Genomic DNA, 20,086 nt, shown 5'->3' with positions numbered 1-20,086 from the left:
CTTTGTGTCTGACTGTAATTTGTCTGAAATGTCACACACAGTAACTGATTGTGTTTCATCTGCGGCAACATGAGTGATGTTTGACTGCACCGATGTTACCGCCCTCTGCTGGATGTTTAAGAAGATTGCAAGTGGACTGTATCAATGTCCACTCTCTCATAAAAGGAAGGAAGGAAGGAAGGGAAGACAGGCAAAAGGAAGGACGGACAGACAGACAGACAGAAGGAAGGAAGGAAGGAAGGAAGGAAGGAAATAAAGACAGGCAAAAGGAAGGACGGACAGACAGACAGACAGAAGGAAGGAAGGTAGGAAGGAAGGACAGAAGAAAGAAAGGAAGGAAGGACAGATGGAAGGAAGGAAGGAAGGATAGATGGAAGGAAAGAAGGACAGGAAGGAAGGAAGGAAGGAAGGAAGGAAGGAAGGAAGGAAAGAAAGAAGTAAGGAAGGAAAGAAGGTAGGAGGGAGGGAGGAAAGAAGGAGAGAAGAAGAAAGAGAGGAAGGTAGGGGGGAGGAAGGACAGAAGGGAGGAAGAAAGGGAGAAGAGAAAGCACAGATGGAAGGAAGGAAGCACAGATGGATGGAAGGAAGGGAGGAAGGAAGGAACAGTCAAAACAGACGGGTCAATTAATTAATTGTAAGTGGACTAATTAAACCGTGTCTCCATTTCACCTGTAATTAGTGGGAACCTTCCTATTAATGTTGAGTTAAATATCATTTCCCTTGTTAGGAATTAACCCTCCTGTCGTCCTCCCGGGTCAAATTGACCCCGTCTCTTTTTTGACTTTTCCTTCTTTCCTTCCTCCCTCTTTCTTTAGTTTTTCCTTCCTTCCCCTCCTCCCCTCTTTCTTTGCTCCCTTCTCCTTCCATACTTCCTTCCTCCCTCCATCCCTCCTTACTCCTTTCTTTCTTTCCTTCCTTCCTTCCTCTTTTCATCCTCACTCCTTTTCTTTCTTCCTTCCTTCCTTCCTTCTCTCCTTACTCCTTCCTTCCTTCCTCTTTTCGTCTTCACTCCTTTTCTTCCTCCCATCCCTCTCTCCTTACTCCTTCCTTCCTTCGTCCCTTCCTTCTCTCCGAAATTCCTTCCTCTTTTCGTCCTTACTCCTTCCTTCCTTTTTTCGTCCTCACTCCTTCTCTTCCTTCCTTCCCTCTCTCCTTACTCCTTCCTTCCTTTTTTCGTCCTCACTCCTTCTCTTCCTTCCTTCCCTCTCTCCTTACTCCTTCCTTCCTTCGTCCCTTCCTTCTCTCCGAAATTCCTTCCTCTTTTCGTCCTTACTCCTTTCCTTCCTTCTCTCCTTACTTCCTCACTCCTTTCCTTCCTTCCTTCTATCCTTCCTTGACCTGAGGACAACAGGAGGGTTAAAGGAAACTATGACAACTGTTTTTTTCCTTCAGCTGTGTTGTAAACTATCCACGAACGTTAGCCGCAGCGTTGAGGCACGAACAATCATCTCATCCGTAGACGAACACGTTAATCTGTTATTTTGTCGGCTTGCACATGTTTGCTGTCGCTTACTTGTTGTTTGTCAGAGCCATTAGCTCCTGTCACACCTAATTTCCGCTCCGTCCCTGCATCCCAGCCAGCGTGTCACTTCTTAATTCAGCTGATGACACTCACAGAGTTGACTATCATTGACAGCTAATTGACATTCATTTGCAGAGAATTTGTGAAATGATATGTGTGGTCCTGTGATTGGTGTGTGAATTGTGAAGTCCTCTGTTCTCCGTAGCACCTCCCAGCTGTTGCTAGTAATTTCCAGATGTTTCCCCTCCCCTACGCGTGTCACGTACAGAGCAAATAAACACTGTGTTAATAGCTTGTAAACTGACTCGTGCTTATGTTGGGAAATTGAGGAAATAGACAACTAAAAAATAAGGCTTCGCTCACTTATGTCGTCGTCTTCTCGCAGGTCGATGACAGTGATTCCACCTCAGAGTATTCGGATGATGATGTCATGGGCAGGGGCCGATCAGAGCCGGAGACGAAGCCCATCTTGTCTGTCCGTGAGTATCGTTCTCTTATTATAGTTTGTATTATTATCATTCGTACAGGTCGTGTGCTATCATCTACTAAAAGGATTCATATGTGTGTTTGCTGATCTAACGCTTACCGCCAAAATTATTGTCACAACAATATTCATACGACCTTTTTCGAGGGACAGAAACTACTTGGTTATGGTTAGAAAAACATTGTCAGTCAGTGTCAGCTTTTGATAGGAGACAGGATGTGAGCAGTGGTCTTCTGTTTCTGAGTAAGACGCTTTGGGGAGCCAATCATCCACCTCAAGCTCCTCCTTTAGGGGTAACAATACTTTCACCCTAAAGCTGCAGTTGGTAACTTTGAGGACAGAGAGGACTTAGCATCAAATTTGAAGAAGTACAACTTTCAGATCCCTCCCCCTCCCTCTCCGCTGCATTCCTGCCCTGCCTCCAAAGTCCCTCCCCCAGAGGAGGCTGACGTGCGCGCGACCACGTGCACGCGATCGGTAATACATGAACTACACTCCACACAGCTAGATATAAAACGCTTTACAGTCACTTTCACATGGCTATACCTTACCTAGAAACTCGGAGATATGAGCTTGACCTGAGCTGAGGAGGAAGGGGGAGGGGCCTGTGAGGAGGAAGGGGGAGGGGCCTGTGATGAGGAATGGGGAGGGGCCTGTGTGCGTGAGCAGTGATCGACAGCTGTCAGACACTTCATCAGACACAATCCTGGCTCTGATTGGGTCTTTTTTCCGGTCGCGGTGGATTCTGGCAGTTTGCAGTAGGAGCAGTAGGCGGGGCTAAATGAGCCTGTTTATTTATTTTACAGATTACTAGTTTCATGTAATGCTGTCTTTACATAGTGACAGTCTTAGCAAATATGACAAAAAGTTACTTTTATAAGACTTACCAACTGCAGCTTTAACTCTTCCAGACATAAGTCATAATTCACAAGGCCTTTAGAGGTTCTTGTCAGGAAATGTTAACATACTGATGATCTGACACAAGGGGACAGTCTGATGCTGCTGTCTTTTGGGAAAGGTTTATCTCTGAAGATGGGAGAAATTTTAGCTCTGCACATGAAATTCTCTCCCAAGTCTCTTTGGTTTAACCGTTGAATCCAAACATTTGTGAACAGGAAGTAGTTACTAGCGGTTAATTGATTAGTTGAGGGGCAGGAAGGTGTTTTGCTGGTATTGGTGTGGATATTACTGAGATAATATTGAATGCTAAGGTAAAGATAATCACACTGTAATATTTTAATTTTGACATATAAAATGTGAACAGTGCTTTGATGCTACTTGGATTTAACCGTTGAACCTGAACAACAGTGAGCAGTAAACTGTAATGAGCCAGTTATTAACCCATTTTATGTCATAAAAAAACAATCTAACTTCTCTCTGACATTTAACCACCTCCGCTGTGTATTTACATTAGATGGCATTTTTATGTTTTATGTTTTATATGTTCACAGAGAGATCAGGAGGTCACGTCGATCATTTCGACATTATCGAGCGGGTTGAGATGGGTCAGATGGCTTCCATGTTCTTCAACAAAGGTAAATGTTCTCCTGGCCTCAAGCTACTGCACTCATAGCCCATGATTCAATTAACTGCAGACACCCTCTTGAATAGCCACATATAACATTTATGAAGGAGCAGTGAAGGTTGTGTGGGATGATTTTTTAAATTTTTTTTTAACACTTTTCATGTGCAATCCTCACAGTCACAAAGGAAGGCTACTGGATCTCTAATTGGATATAATTATAAATGGATAAATTGCCTTTGGTTGTAATTACCTGTTTGAGACCCCATCAAGGCTGTTAATCTCCCTGCTGTGCATGTGTGTGGGTGGAGGTTTCAAGGCTTCTACCTGAGCGATTCAGGAGCTAATGAACCTTCTGCTAACTTGTTATTGCAAATTGAAAGCAGAATCCCGCTCTCCTTGAACCGGAGACAGAAAAAACCTTGGCGCTTTACATTCTTCATTCATATCAGCAACATTATCCCGGGCGTGTTCACATCTCCTCGTGTCCTCCCTCCTCATGTGTGCTTGCGTTACGCTGACTGGCTTCTCTTTACCAGATGTGAGCGACTCAACAGTCCGCAGAATCCCTGTTGTCAGTTTGCAGCGTCTCTGTTGTCGCAGGAATAAAGGAACAACAAAAGGTCAAAGCTCTGACAACATCATCTGTGCTGACATGTTTTGGCTTTCAGCTTATCAACACTAGGTGGAGCACTTGGCACACATGCACTCACAGCAGAGCACACATCGACTGGGCGCATGTTCACACCCACACGTGTGAAGGCAGTCATGCATGCCGTCATGCAGCTCACGCTGTTAAAGCTGCAGTGTGCTGCCATCCATTCAGCCTCTTGTCACTCAGCTCGACTGTCCTGCCTGTTAAAGGTGAAGTGCTAAAAAAAATCTTTGCTGATGACCTTTCCTAGCATGAAACGGTGTGTGCAGGTGAGACACGTGGAGGTATCGATTGGTAATAAGGAAATTAGTTTTCTGTCCTGTTCTCTCTCTCCCCATGCTATGGGAAGGCTGCCCAGGGACTCTAATCAGAAGTGAATTAGATAGGCACGAGTCCCAGCACATGGTGAATGAGGAAAGGGGAAAGGCAACCCTTTTGTCTGTTCTGACAGCACCGACTTGCTCAGTTTCTGCCTGCTATCCACAATATTCTTGCATTCTTTCTGTGAGTGAGATGAGTAATGAAATGAAACAGAAATATATACTTGTATTTGTACAGAACCTTATTTTTAAGGACACGGTTGTCATGTTTTAGATGTGGCCTGAATGCAAGTAGCTGGACAAGAACTTAAATAAAATGGGTTTTTAAATTAGGACCTATGAAATTAATGAATTAATAGGAAAAAAATACAAATCTGACAAGACATTTAGTAAGATTAGGGTACAGATACAAATATAAACACATGCTCAGATATACACAGAACAAAAAGAAATACAGCCCTTTTTGCAGGGAAGGTGAATTGGTAGAGATGTGTTTTGAGTTTAAGTTTTTTAAAAGAAATTTACAGACTCAGCTGATCGAACACAGAGGAATGAGGCACTTACTCACCCCTGGATTTGCAGACAGAGTATGAAGAAGAGACCTTGGTTGGAAGATCTGAGTGAGTCTAGAAGTCTGGAGTAAAGATCCAAAAGTTCGGACATGTATGAACGGGCTCGGTTTGATAGCATTGATTTAATTTTTTAATTTGATTTTCTGGAGACCAGCTTGTTTATGTGTGTGGTCAAAGATCAGATTATGGTCAAAGATTACACCCAAGTTTCTCGAGGAGGGTTTAACATTCAAGGCCAGAGGGCGGATACAGGATTTCACTTCAGAGACACACTTATTAGGACCAATATGAAGAAACTTGGTTCCATCTGAATCAAGCTAAAGGCAATTGAGTGACCGATACTGTTGAGGATCTAATTTGACCTGTTTTTACAATTGAGAGAAGAAAAAAACACCTAAAAAATTCTTCTTTTAGCCAGATATTTGATGATTTATCCTCATGAGACCCAGATATTTATTCAAAAATTCAAACACCTGGCGGTCGGTGCCCGCCCGCACCGAGCGGTCCTATCCTGCGTGTCATTGCCCCCCTCTGTGCCTCCTGTTTCCTGTCTATCTCTACTAACCTGTCCATTAAAGGCAAAAAGCCCCCCCAAAAAATATAAAGAAATTCAAAAACCCACCATTCAAAAAATACAGTTTATTCACATTTAATATAATTCATTGAAAGCTTGTGATTGTAAATATTTTTTCCTCCATCAACAAGAAGCGTAAAAACTCAAGGATTCACTCTCTCTGCTCTCTGAAAGCTTCAAGTCTGAAATTATGAGGTCATACTCTGAATTGCCCGAATATGAATATAATTTCTTTTGCCATTGTCAGTGTGCTTGCAGATGTTGTCACTCTTAGTAGTGCTGTTCTGTACTATATTGGTGGTAGAAACCAGGTTGGAATTTATTGACAATATTGTGTCCTTCAATGACCCCCCAAGAAGCTACTGTGCAATGATTTTATTTCTTTTAAGAATTTTTGGAGATGAATGGTAGTTTGTAGTTATTTGGTTGGGTTGGATCAAGGGCAAGATTTTTTTTAAAAATGGGTTGGATGTTTGCCATCTTAAAACCAACTGGAACACAGCCAGAGGTGAGAGAGAGATTAATAATGGAGAGTAGGCATGGACTCAGGGTAGGCTGGACCTCTTTAAGGAATTTGGGGGGGGGGGGGGGGTATTACATCTAAGGGGCAAGAGGACAGACGCATATGGGATACAGTGTCAATGAGATTGTGCAGAGAGATAGGTGAGAAATCAGACAAGAGAGAATAGGACAGTGGACTGATGAATCAGAGCAAACAGTAGCATTGTTAAAGTCTGATTGAATGTTATTGATTTTTATCTACAAAGGAAGACAAACTGAGAAGGAGGCAGATACAGAACCGGCAGAGTTTACAAGCTGGTCAGTGGTTTTAAACAGGACCCTTGGATTGTGTTTTAAAAATCTATAAAGGCCCATTTATGCTCAACGTACGTACGAAACTGTATACGTCCTTTTTTTAAACGATGTTAGCTTCACTGCTCACATACTTCCATGCGTCCTTTACGTTGGCATGGATGTTAACCAATACATCCACCAGGGGGCAGCACAGAGTCAATACATCAACCAGGGGGCAGCGCCGAGTCAATACATCCACCAGGGGGCAGCACAGAGTCAATACATCCACCAGGGGGCAGCCCGGAGTCAATACATCCACCAGGGGGCAGCACCGAGTCAATACGTCCACCAGGGGGCAGCACAGAGTCAATACGTCCACCAGGGGGCAGCACAGAGTCAATACATCCACCAGGGGGCAGCACAGAGTCAATACATCCACCAGGGGGCAGCACAGAGTCAATACATCAACCAGGGGGCAGCGCCGAGTCAATACATCCACCAGGGGGCAGCGCAGAGTCAATACATCCACCAGGGGGCAGCGCAGAGTCAATACATCCACCAGGGGGCAGCGCAGAGTCAATACATCCACCAGGGGGCAGCACAGAGTCAATACATCCACCAGGGGGCAGCACAGAGTCAATACATCCACCAGGGGGGCAGCACCGAGTCAATACATCCACCAGGGGGCAGCGCAGAGTCAATACATCCACCAGGGGGCAGCACAGAGTCAAACGTTTATGAAACAACAAGAAACTCAAAAACAAACATGGCGACTGTGGAGGAGATATTTTTAGAGATAGAGATATCTTTCCTTTATTCCTCTCCTCCTCTTTTCCTTTCTCCCTCCCTCCCTCCCTCCTTCCTTCCTCTTTCTGCCGTCTTTCCTTCCTCCCTTCCTTCTTCCCTCCTTTCCTTCCTTCCTTCCTTTCTTCCTCATTCTTTCCTTTCCTACCTTCCTTCCTCCCTCCCTCCCTCCCTCCCTCCCTTTTTTCCTTTCCTCCTTTCCTCCTTTCCTACCAGATTCAGAGTGGGAGAGTGCCTCAACCGGTTGGGGTAGAGAGGAGAGAGAGGAAGGAGGGGAGAGGAGAGAGAGGAGGAAGGAGAGGAGAGGAGAAGAGAGGAGAGAGAGGAAGGAGAGGAGAGGAGAGAAAGGAAGGAGAGGAGAGGAGAGGAGAAGAGAAGAGAGGAGAGGAGAGAAAGGAAGGATAGTGGAGAGAAGCACAATGAAAATCAACAATGAAGCTAGAAGGTCCGGGACTGGAATCTGTCATCCGGACGTCTCCAGGCCCAGATTACCTGTGAGACCAGAAAGCACAGACAACTCCGGGGAAGAAGTTTAGCTTATTGAATGTAATAAAAGTAAAGGTACTTTTATTTGTCACAGATACAGTTGCACAGTGAAATTCAGTCTCTGCATTTAACACAGCTTAAGTACTAGGAGCAGTACTTAGCAAATATACGATATTTGATTGGATCTCTTGGGATTTTGCATCGTTGGTCAGATAAAACAAGACATTTGAAGATGTAATCTCGGGCTTTGGGAAACTATTAAGGACATTTTTCAGACTGAAAGATTCATATAGATTAACAGAGAAAGTTAAACGATAACAATACTCATCAGTTGCAGCCCTGCAAAGCCATTATTCAGATTAATCTCTTCCTTTTAATCTTTCTAAATATTTTCTTAGTCCGCAGTGACTTTACTTTTCTTGGAGAGTCGTTTATCATGACAGCATTTATTGTTGGGCTTAATGGGTGATTTTTAGTTAGTGTCAGTACAGTGCCAAGTACAAACACTAATAATAATAAAAAGAAAAACTTGACTCTGGAGGACCTCTGTATGCTTGGGCTAATGATAATTAATTCAAAAATATGTAAATCTAATTAATTAACACAAATATTTCGATTCTAGAGTATTAAAAATTTAAATAATTAAAAATAAAACTTATCAGTCATCTTCCAGGAGAATTGCTTTTGTGCGGTTTATTATAAGTGACACTTCAGTCCAAAGCAACTCCTAAACAGCCCTAAATTGCAAATGATTACGGGTGTGAGGAGACAGTTGTTGACATCTGATAATTAGTAGTTGTGTGTTTCTTGGAAAGCAGAGCAAAATCAACAATAGAGCAAACCACAGTCTGTGCTGACATTTGTATTCAGCGCTGTCTTCATGTGTTATTCACTGACGACTGACGACCGACGACCGGGGAGCTAAATAACAAGGAAGAGTGCAAACAAGTCCATTAAGCCTCGCCGAAGTTCCAGGACATTAAAAACAGTTTCAACGCCACCTCCTCAGTCCTCACAGAGAATAAACTGTAGGCATGACTGCACATGTTACCTTCTCTCTCTCTGCACGTTTGCTGGCAATTAACAGACATCTCTCCTGCTGTTGAAGAGGCTCTCTTAGAGGGCATTTGACTTCCACCTGAGCCGAATTGACATGGCAGCAGCAGCAGTGGTAAGGCAGGCTTGGAATAAGGCCATGGGTATCGTATCAGCCTGACCTGCAGCCTCTGACAGGAATGTTGATGGGGGGCTGGTTTATCTGCACCACTGTGGAAAGGTGTTACTCTAACCTTCACATTGATGATTTGAAAGTTGATTAGAAGACGACTTTGGCTAAAGTCACAAAGAGAGAGAGAGAGAGAGAGAGAGAGAGACTATCTAGAGTGCTGTCCTTGCATCAGCATCTTGTCTCAGCATTTCTTACCTCTGTGATACAATGTGGTGGTTAGCATGGCCGCTGTGCAAACAGCAGAATTGTTTCCTCCCTCCTTCTCTCTTTCCTTCCTCCCTTCCTTCTTTCCTTACTTCCTCCCTTCCTCCCTTCCTTCTTTCCTTACTTCCTCCCTTCCTCTTTTCCTCCCTCCGTCCATCCCTCCCTCCCTCCCTCCCTCCCTCCCTCCTTCTCTTTTTCTTTCCTTCCTCTCTCTTTCCTTCCTTCCTTCCTTCCTTCCTTCCTTTCTCCCTCCTTTCCTCCCTCCCTCTCTCCTACCTTCCTTCCTTCCTTCCTTCCTTCCTTCCTTCCTTCCTTCCTTCCTCCTTCCTTCTCTCTTTCTTTCCTTCCTCACTCTTTCCTCCCTTCCTTCTTTCCTTCCTCATCCCCCTTCCTTTCCTCCCTCCCTCTCTCCTACCTTCCTTCCTTCCTTCCTTCCTTCCTCCCTCCTTCTCTCTTTCTTTCCTTCCTCACTCTTTCCTCCTTTCCTTCTTTCCTTCCTTCCATTCCTCTTTTCCTTTCTCCCCCCCTCCCTCCCTCCCTCCTTCCTTCTTTCCTCCTTTTCTTAGCATGGTTGCCGTGCAAACAGCAGAATTGTTTCTTCAACGTGAGCCGTTCCTTCCCCTGACACACGGAGGACCATGGTGACGAATACTAATTTACTCGGCTCTAACCTGGACCAAACATGTGCACATCCATTTTTAATACTTTTTCTTAAATGTCATTCTTGTGCATTGAGAACACTGGGAAAATGAAAACCAGTCGGTGCCTCTGAGAAGATAAATGAACATGTTTGCCTCGGCTTGCAGCCCAATCATTTTCCATAACCCACTGTTTCAATAGCTTCCTGTGTCAGCTTTGTAAAGGATGCACTTTAATTTCCGGGGGGTATGTTATAATAGCTGGCTGTACCCAACCCAACAGATCAATATCACAAGTTTAGTCCAGGAAAAAAAAAAAGCTTGCTACATGAAAGCTTAATTTGTTTCTTAAAATGAAACCAAGAAAGTCTTGCTGTAACTAATAACTTCCTCAGACCTCTTGCTCTGTTTCATGATGGACCGAAGTGTTTCTACAACTGTAGAGCAAAGAGTAGCTCACATTTCCACAGGAAGCTCGTTCCTGGTTCAGAGCCTACAGAAAATAAATCCTCCAAAGCTTAAACAAGAAATGAAAGTACAGCAGAGAGGATGAGTTAATTACTTGATAAACTCCCTCCCTCCCTCCTTCTCTCTTTCTTCCCTTCCTTCTTTCCTTCCTCCCTCCCTCCCTCCTTCTCTCTTTCTTCCCTTCCTTCTTTCCTTCCTCCCTCCCTCCCTCCCTCTCTCTTTCTTTCCTTCCTCTCTCTTTCTTCCCTTCCTTCTTTCCTTCCTCCATCCCCCTTCCTTTCCTCCCTCCCTCCTTCTCTTTCTTCCCTTCCTTCTTTCCTTCCTCCCTCCCTCCCTCCCTCCCTTCCTCTCTCTTTCTTCTCTTCCTACTTTCCTTCCTTCCTCCTACCTTCCTTCCTTCATCCTTCCTTCCTTCTCCCTCCCTCCCTCCCTCCCTCCCTCCCTCTCTCCTTTCCTTCCTTCTTCCTTCCTCCCTCCCTCCTTTCCTTCCTTCTTCCTCCCTTCCTTCCTTCTTTCTCCCTTCCTCTTCTCCTTTCTCCCTCCCTCCCTTCTTCCCTCCCTCCCTCCCTACCTTCCTTCCTTCTTCCTTCCTCCCTCCCTCCCTCCCTCTCTCCTTTCCTTCCTTCTTCCTTCCCCCCTCCCTCCTTTCCTTCCTTCTTCCTCTTTTCCTTCCTTCTTCCTCCCTTCCTCTTCTCCTTTCTCCCTCCCTCCCTCCTTCCTTCTTTCCTCCCTCTCTCCTACCTTCCTTCCTTCTCCCTCCCTCCCTCCCTCTCTCCTTTCCTTCCTTCTTCCTTCCTCCCTCCCTCCTTTCCTTCCTTCTTCCTCCCTTCCTTCCTTCTTTCTCCCTTCCTCTTCTCCTTTCTCCCTCCCTCACTTCCTCCCTCCCTACCTTCCTTCCTTCCTTATCCCTCCTTTCCTTCCTTCTTCCTCCCTCCCTCCCTCCCTCCCTCCCTCCCTCCCTTAACTCGAAATACAAAGGTATATTTCAGAACTTTATAAGATGTACGTCAACTTCCTATGCCAGCCCCAGAACAATGGAGATAAGCATGAATGACATTTTGTTAATTAAACTGCACCTTGTAACTGAAAGGGACACAGAAGTGAGGAGAAAGAGAGATATATTGACCATTACTGATTAATTAAGCAAAAAAAAAAAAAAGGAAAAAAAGATGTGAATTAATTGTTAATTATTTACATGATCAAGTTGGTATATTACCTTCATCACACAGACCTAAATTGGTCATTTCTCCGCTCTCTGCTGTCCTATTTACTTATTTTTAGAGACTTATTGTAAATGGTGTTGCTGCCTGCGGGTGTGGCTCATTTTTAGATTTAATTTTGTGGATGTCTATAATTTCACTTCATTAAAATTTCACCTTAACATTCCCACAAGAAGTAGAATTTGAGTATAAGGAGAGGAAGGTTAACCCTTTATTGGGCAAATCATTATTTTATTATTTGGTAACTTCTGTAAATATCCCAAAATATCCTTCCTTCCTTCCTTCCTTCCTTCCTTTCCTTTCCTTCCTTCCTTTCCTTCCTTCCTTCCTTCCTTCCTTCCTTCCTTCCTTCCTTCCTTCCTTCCTTCCTTTCCTTCCTCCCTGCCTTCTTTCTTCCCTTCCTCTTTTCCTTTCTCCCTCCCTCGTTCCTTATTTCCTCCGTCCTTCCTTCCTTTACTTCCTTCCATCTGTCCTTCCTCCCTCCCTCTTTCTCTCCTCCCTTCCTTCTTTCCTTCCTCCGTCCTTACTTCCCTCCTTTCCTTCCTTCCATCTGTTCTTCCTCACTCCCTCCTTCTCTCCTCCCTTCCTTCTTTCCTTCCTCCATCCCCCTTTCTTCTTCCTTCCTTCCTTCTTTCTTCCCTTCCTCCCTCCCTCCCTCCTTCTGTCTTTCTTTCCTCCCCCCTACCTTCCTTCCCTTCCTTCCCTTCCTTCCCTTCCTTCCTTCCTTCCTTTCCTCCCTTCCTTCCTCCCTTCCTTTCAATGAGTGTCCTATAAAGGGTTAATGAGGTGAAATTCACAGTTAAAATTGACTGTTTTTTTTTCTCTCTCTCTACGTCCGAGCTTTCAGAGGTGTCAGACTGACACATTTTGGTGAGTCATTTGTGACAGAACACCATGATGATGAAAGAGGGCGAGTTTGTCCTTTTTATTAGGAGACAGATTTTACGTCATCGAGGTGTCAAAGACAACTTTTTTAGAAAACAGGAAGTGAAAGGACATATTTTCCTTTTTCCCTGTTGTGATTTAATGTATCACAACAGGGATCTTTCCTCTGTCCTTCTTTCCTTCTTTCCTCCCTTCCTCATTTCCTTTCTCCCTTCCTTCCTTTGTCCTTCCTTCCTTCCTTCCTTCCTTCCTTCCGTCATTCCCCCCTTCCTTCCTTTCCTTCCTTCTTTCCTTCCTCATCCCCCTTCCTTTCCCTTCTTTTTCATTCCTCCCTTCCTTCTTTCCTCCTTCCTTCTTTCCTCCCTCTCTCCTACCTTCCTTCCTTTGTCCTTCCTTCCTTCCTTTGTCCTTCCTTCCTTCCTTATTTCCTTTCCTCCCTTCCTTCCTCCCTTCCTTTCCTCCCTCCCTCCCTCCTTCTCTTTTTCTTTCCTTCCTCTCTCTTTCCTCCCTTCCTTCTTTCCCCCCTTCCTTCTTTCCTTCCACCATCCCCCTTCCTTTCCTTCTCTCTTTCCTTCCTCCCTTCCTTCTTTCCTCTGTCCTTCTTTCCTTCCATCCTCCCTTCCTCTTTTCCTTTCCTCCCTCCCTCCCTCCTTCTCTCTTTCCTTCTTCCCTCCCTTCCTCCCTCCCTTCTTCCTTCCTCCCTCCCTCCCTTCCTCCCTCCCTCCCTCCCTCCCTCCCTCCCTTCTTCCCTCCCTCCCTCCCTCCTTCCTTCTTCCCTCCCCTCCCTTCCTCCCTCCTTCCTTCCTCCCTCCCTCCCTCCCTTCCTCCCTCCCTTCCTCCCTCCCTTCCTCTCTCCCTCCCTCCCTTCCTTCCTCCCATCCTCCCTTCCTTCCTTCCTTCCTTCCTTCTTCCCTCCCTCCTCTCTTTCCTTCTTCCCTCTCTCCCTCCCTCCCTCCTCCCTTCCTCCCTCCCTCCCTCCTTCCTCCCTTCTCTCCTCCCTCCCTCCCTCCCTTTCCCTGTTGTGATTTAAAGTATAATATTGAATCTCTCTCTAGTTGTTTCCCCCTCCTGTAGCTGCTCACAGAGAGGCTGTCAGGTCTGCTGTCAGTCAGCAGCAATGCGGTGATGGATATATGCGTTACAGGCCGGGCTCCTACATGAAGACCCAATTTGCAGCCTTTTTGCCTGTGGCTCTGAGTAATTGGGAAATATTAGTTACAGTGCCATGAAGGCCTGCATCCCTGTGGTCATGCAGTGCTCTCGCCTTCCTATCGCGTACTGACAGTGGCAGCAGAGTATGTCCTGTTTCTGCTATCTTGACCCCGTCTGTTTTGACTGTTCCTTTCTTCCTTCCTTCCTTCCATCCATCCTCCATCCCCCTTCCTTTCCTCCCTTCCTTCTTTCCTCTGTCCTTCTTCCCTTCCTTCCTCCCTTGCTTCTTTCCTTCCTCATCCCCCTTCCTTTCCTCCCTCCCTCCTTCTCTCTTTCTTTCCTCCCTTCCTTCCTTCCTTCCTTCCTTTCTCCCTCCTTTCCTCCCTCCCTCTCTCCTACCTTCATTCCTTCCTTCCTTCTTCATTCCTCCCTCCCTCCCTCCCTCCTTTCCTTCCTTCTTCCTCCTTTCTATCCTTCTTCCTCCCTACCTCTTCTTCTTTCTCCCTCCCTCCCTCCTACCTTCCTTCCTTCCTTATTTCTTCCATCCTTCCTTCCTTTCCTTTCCTCCCTTCTTTCCCCGCCTTCCTCCCTTCCTTCCTTAACTCGAGGACAACAGGAGGGTTAACCTTAAAACATATACCAGTCTCTAACTCAGTTTTCAGCATCATATTCAGTCCACTAGCCAGTGTTTGCTCTGCTGCTCCAGTGTACAAAAGCCATATTTCAGACTTTATAAGATGTACCTTAATGCACCATAAAGCACCTTGTTTTTACAAAGTGTGGTCAACGCTTTACAAACTGATGTAGATGCACAATTGATTTTTAAGTGTTTACATTTCTCAGAAACACATACTCTCTCTTACTCTTACTAAGTGGAGATAGTACGACTCAGCCTCTCAATTGTTGATGGTGTGATGGTACTGCAGGGTATAAAGCTCAGAGTCGTTGAAGTCGTTTTGCATAGCTCCAAAAATAGAAAATCAATTTGTGACAATCAAAGCTCTATTGCGATGGGCCGCCACAAATAAATGAATGTATGGGAAACCTTAACACCTTAGCACCAGTTAAAATATGTGATATATCCCAGTTTCAGGTCAACTCTTTCACCGGGAGTTTCATTATGCCAAAGAAAAGGTAATAATGAAGCCTGGAAAAGCCTCTGATGTGTGAGTCTGACTGCATTGTGAATCAGCTCAAATTGAATGACTGTTTATTGGATAACGAGTTCTTCGTGTTTTCAGCTTTTCATCCCGACTTAACCCTTAAACAGACCTTACTAGTTATGTCATTTGCACCTCAAGTAAGGAAGGAATGAAGGAAAGAAAGAAGGAAGGAAGGAAAGGACGGAAGAAGGAAGGAAAGGAGGAAGGAAGGGAAGCAAGGGAGGAAGAAGGAAGGAAAGGAAGGAGGGAGGAAGGAAGGAAGGTAGGAAGGAAAGGAGGAAGGAAGGGAAGCAAGGGAGGAAGAAGGAAGGAAAGGAAGGAGGGAGGAAGGAAGGAAGGTAGGAAGGAAAGGAGGGAAGGAAAGGAGGGAGGAAGGAAGGAAGGACAGATGAAGGAAGGAAGAAAGGACAGAAGGAGGGAACATTTACCCTAACAGCTGAACTTAGATCTGAGGAAGGAAGGAAGGAAGGAAGGAAGGACAGAGGAAGGAAGGACAGAGGAAGGAAGGAAGGAAGGAAGGAAGGACAGAGGAAGGACCCGAGAGGACAACAGGAAGGTTAAAAGAGTTTGTATCTCCTGGTGCACGTTGTCTGTTTAAGGGTTAATTTAACTATTTCATCGGCGCTCCTCAGCCCCTTCATTCATTAAAGAATCAGTATGGCCTGTAAAGCTGCAAATCTGTCACTTTTTTTATTTTTTTTATTGCTTTTTAAGAGACTCTATGCTCTAATTTCCTTGGCAGTGATGAATTAGCTGATGGGTCCAGTTGCACTGTTGAACCCCCTTCTGAGAATTCAAGAGCATGATGGATGTTCGATGCACTGCGATGATCTGTCTGCTGTTGATAGCTCCCCGATCCTCTGGCTTGGCAGAGGCAGCTGGGACGGGCCTGCCAGTCGGGTGGGGGAGGGGGAGGGGAGGGGAGGGGTGGGGTAGGGTGGGGTGGGGGGGGTTAAAGGCTGATGAGCAAAACTTCCTTCATGGTGTGATTGCTTTTTTAATTACAGCGATTAATATTAGACCAATGAGATGTGCCGCTGCTGTCCCAGGAAGAAAAAAAAAAGGGGGGGGGGGGGTGTGGAGGGGTGGAGGGATGGGATGAGTGGAGGTGTGGACGGAAGTGCATATTAATAGAGATGACACCATAGTGGTAAAGTTTAACACGCAAGGTCCATTAACAATATTTTACAGCGTGAAGTGTTTGGACGGCTGATAAAAGATGAAAGATGTGTTTGCTCGTTACCTCGTGGCCTCTCCTGTTACGTCATAAATGTGCCAAATTTATTCACCTGTGGACAAAACCCCGTAGACGATAATGAGTTATATGAGTTATTCACGTGTGGATCTTTTTTTTTTTTTTTTGTCTTTTCAGTTGGCGTCAATATGTTTTACATCTGCATCATAGTCTATCTGTACGGAGACCTGGCCATCTACGCTGCAGCTGTGCCTATATCATTAATGGAAGTCGCCTGGTAAGTTCCAATATACTTAATTTATCATGTTCAATTCTGAAGTTTTATTATGAAATAAAACTTATATAGAGATGGATTTTATAGATGACCTTCCTGAAGAACATTTGGAACATTTGCTGCTTTCCCATTTTTGGCAAGACAAAGCACGCCTGTCCTCATCTCATTGGCTCCTCCGCCCACACACTTGGGTCCTTTTGTCACCTTCTGAACTCACGAGTGAGACAATAAAGCTTTGCTGACAGAGGCCTTTAGGCCCGCTGACCTCTTCCCGCTGCTCCAGGAACCTGAGTCATGTTGATTTGCTTCCAGATACATTTTTATTGCAAGCCTGTTGGGCGGTCTGGATGTGGATATGATATTTCATATAGGTACAGACTTGCCTTCCAGAGTTTCTGGACTTCAGAAATAGCCGTTGTCCCCTTAACGCTGTATCAGTGGGATGATTTCAGGGAGGTGACAATTAAAGTATGTGACAGTGATGTTTTTGATAGTTTCAGGCAGTTTAAAAAACTTTAGTTTAATACCTTGCGTGACCTTTTTTCTATTTTTTTTTTTAAACCCATTTCTTTTTTTTTTCTCTCTTTTTTCCTCCCTTTCCTCCCTCCTTCTCTCTTTCTTTACTCTCTCCTACCTTCTTCCCTCCCTTCTTTCCTCTGTCCTTCTTACTTTCCTTCCTCCCTTCCTTCCTTCCTTCCTTCCTTCCTTCCTGCTACCTTCCTGCCTTCTTTCCTCCCTTCCTTCCTTCTTTCTGTCCTTCCTTCCTTCCTTCCTTCCTTCCTTCCTTCTGTCTTTTCTTCCTCTCTCCTTCCTTCCTTCTTTCTGTGCTTCCTTCCTTCCGTCCTTCCTTCCTTCCTTCTTTCCTCCGTCCTTCTCTCTTTCTTTCCTCCCTTCCTCCCTTCCTCCCTTCCTTCCTTCCTGCTACCTTCCTACCTTCTTTCCTCCCTCCCTCCCTCCCTTCCTTCCTTTCCTCCCTCCTTCTCTCTTTCTTTCCTCTCCCCTATCTTCTTCCATCCCTTCTTTCCTCTGTCCTTCTTTCTTTCCTTCCTCCCTTCCTCTTTTCCTCCCTCCCTCCCTCCCTCCTACCTTCCTTCCTTCTTTCCTCCCTTCCTTCCTTCTTTCTGTCCTTCTTTCAGCACCTTACTTTGACTTTACCCTCCACAAGTATTTGGAAAAACTTTTAATATCTCATTCAGCCACCTTCCAGCGTCCTCCTGTCCTGCTTTGTTGAGTTCATTCATAACGGTTCAATCACACTATTGATTTTGAGTTGAAAACTCAATCACTATATAAACTCTATCTTCTTCTAATTGTTGTTATGACAACGCAGAGCTACCTCATCCTGTCTAGAGGCACAGCACACTGACGCTGTCTTATCATATTAAATCCTACTCTACTGTGGTCTAAACCTTCCAGCACTAAATAACAGCGAGATGATGAGACTTTAAAAACACTTTGCTTTACCCAAAGTCACAAACTTCACACTTCTTGGAAGAATGGAACCAGATGATTGTAGTGAAGCTCAGTGGACTATTATACAGATGGTGGTTTGTTTTAACCCTCCTGTTGTCCTCGAGTCAAGGAAGGAAAGGAGGGAGGAAGAAGGAAGGAACGGAGGGAGGGAGGGAGGGAGGAAGGAAAGAAAGAAGGAAGGAATGGAGGGAGGAAGGAAGGGAAGAAGAAAGGAAAGGAAGGAAGGTAGGAGGGAGGAAGGGAGGAATGAAGGAAGGTAGGTGGGAGGGAAGAAAAGGAGGGAGGAAGGGAGAAAGGAAGGAAGGTAGGAGGGAGGGAGGGAGGGAGGAAGGAAGGAAAGAAGGAAGGTATGGGGAGGAAAGAAAGAGAGAAGGAGGGAAGAAATAAGGAAGGGAGGAAGAAGGAAGGAAATTAAAGAAATTAAAGAAAGAAGGAAGGAAGGAGGGAGAAAGGAAAAGAGGAAGGGAGGAAGGAAGGAGAGAAGGAAGGTATGGGGGAGGAAAGAAAGAGAGAAGGAGGGAGGAAATAAGGAAGGAAGGGAGGGAGGGAGGGAGGAAGAAGGAACGAAAGGAGGAAACGAAAGAAGGAAGGTATGTGAAAGAAAGGAAGGAAGGAAGGAAAGTAAGACGGAGGAAGGAAGAGAGAAGGAGGGAGGAAGGAAGAGAGAAGGAGGGAGGAAATAAGGAAGGAAGGAACGTTAGGGTGAATCTTAAAGCTGTGTTGTTGTTCCTCTGCAGCGGAAACCACTCGTGCAGCGCTGGAAGTGTCAAGTACAACGATACAGATCCGTGCTGGGGTTCTGTCACCAGGAAAGATGCTTACCGAGTGTTTCTGGTAAGTGTTCCTTACTTCCTTCCTTCCTTCCTTCCGTCCTTCCTTCCTTCTGTCTTTCCTTCATCTCTCATTCCTTCGTTCCTTCAGTCCTTCCTTCTGTCTTTCCTTCATCTCTCATTCCTTCCTTCCTTCCTTCAGTCCTTCCTTCCATCTGTGTTTCCTTCCTCTCTCCTTCCTTCCTTCCTGTCGTCCTCCCCGGTTAAAATGACCCCGTCTGTTTTGACTGTTCCTTCCTCCCTTCCTTCCTTCCTCCCTCCCTCCCTTCCTTCCTTCCTTCCTTCCTTCCGTCCTTCCTTCCTTCTGTCCTTCTTTCCTCCCTTCCTTCCTTCCTTCCTTCCTTCCTTCCTTCCGTCCTTCCTTCCTTCTGTCCTTCTTTCCTCCCTTCCTTTCTCTCTCCTTCCTTCCTTCCTTCCTTCCTACTGTCTTTCCTTCCTCTCTCCGTCCTTCCTTCCTTCCTTCCTTCCTTCCTTTCCTCCCTCCTTCTCTCTTTCTTTCCTCTCCCTACCTCCTTCCCTCCCTTCTTTCCTCTGTCCTTTCTTTCCTTCCTCCATTCCTCTTTTCCTCCCTCCCTTCCTTCCTTCTTTCTGTCCTTCCTTCCTTCTTTCTGTCCTTCCCTCCTTCCTGCCTTCCTTCTGTCTTTCCTTCCTCTCTCCTTCCTTCCGTCCTTCCTTACTTCCCCCCTTCCTCCCCCTTTTCCTTTCTTCCTCCTTCCTTTCCTTCCTTCTTCCTCCCTTCCTTCCTTCCTTCTTGCCTTCCTTCTGTCTTTCCTTCCTCTCTCCTTCCTTCCGTCCTTCCTTCCTCTCTCCTTTCCTTTCTTCCTCCCTCCTTTCCTTCCTTCTTCCTCCCTTCCTTCCTTCCTCCTTCTCACTATTTTCTCACATTTTTGATTAATTGAGAAAATAATCGGGCAATAGAGAGGAAAGCTTGGATTGGGTCAGAATCTGATGTATAATCTGCTGTGTCTCTTGGCCATGAATGAATGATTATGATCACCTAATCTGACGCAGTGATCATCGAAAGAAAGATCAAAATATTTGGTTCCTACACTCGCCTTTTTACCTGTTCACAAAGATAAGCTTGAAATACACGAGGACTGCCGAACAAGGTACAAGTACAGCCTCTGTTCACAAGAGGAAAGGTGATAAAACTGGTGCAGTCTGTTAAAAAAGAAAAGAAAAAGAAAAAAAGTACTTGAGGTCCGACGATGGTCCGACGATGGGCCCGGCTGTAACTGAAGAAGGAAGGGAGGAAGGAGGGAGGGAGGAAGAAAGGAAGGAAGGAAAGGAGGGAGGAAGGAAAGAAGGAAGGAAAGGAGGAAAGGAAAGAAAGAAGGAATGTAGGAGGGAGAAAGGGAGGAAGGAAGGAAGGGAAGGAGGAAGAAAGGAAAGAAGGAAGGAACAGAGAGAGGGAGGGAGGAAGGAAGGAAGGAAAGGAGGGAGGGAGGGAGGGAGGAAGGAAAGAAGGAAGGAACAGAGGGAGGGAGGGAGGAAGAAAGGAAAGGAGGGAGGGAAGAAGGAAGGGAGGAAGGAAAGGAAGGAGGGAGGGAAGGAAGGAAGTAAGGGAGGAAAGGAAAGAAGGAAGGCAGGAAGGAGGAAGGAGGGGGGGAGGAAGGAAAGAA

At 45.5% G+C, this 20,086-nt stretch overlaps 2 protein-coding genes across 2 annotated transcripts in view; one reads left to right on the top strand and one right to left on the bottom strand.

Annotated features, from left to right (window-relative positions):
- tmem104 (transmembrane protein 104) overlaps positions 1 to 20,086 on the top strand; it is a 98,222-nt gene that overhangs the window by 11,605 nt on the left and 66,531 nt on the right. Inside the window, exons 5-8 of the mRNA XM_053338951.1 lie at positions 1,908 to 2,001; positions 3,458 to 3,541; positions 16,065 to 16,164; positions 18,372 to 18,468. Of these exons, the coding sequence (XP_053194926.1) occupies positions 1,908 to 2,001; positions 3,458 to 3,541; positions 16,065 to 16,164; positions 18,372 to 18,468 (375 nt within the window). The remainder of the gene's footprint in view (positions 1 to 1,907; positions 2,002 to 3,457; positions 3,542 to 16,064; positions 16,165 to 18,371; positions 18,469 to 20,086) is intronic.
- Positions 1 to 20,086, bottom strand: part of LOC128378601 (pentraxin fusion protein-like) — a 106,959-nt gene that overhangs the window by 52,677 nt on the left and 34,196 nt on the right. The window lies entirely within an intron of this gene.

Source organism: Scomber japonicus, chromosome 18 (genome assembly GCF_027409825.1).
Source record: "Scomber japonicus isolate fScoJap1 chromosome 18, fScoJap1.pri, whole genome shotgun sequence".
Classification (NCBI taxonomy): Eukaryota; Metazoa; Chordata; class Actinopteri; order Scombriformes; family Scombridae; genus Scomber; species Scomber japonicus.
The sequence above is the reverse complement of the archived record's forward strand: the minus strand, read 5'-3'. Positions and strand labels throughout refer to the sequence as shown.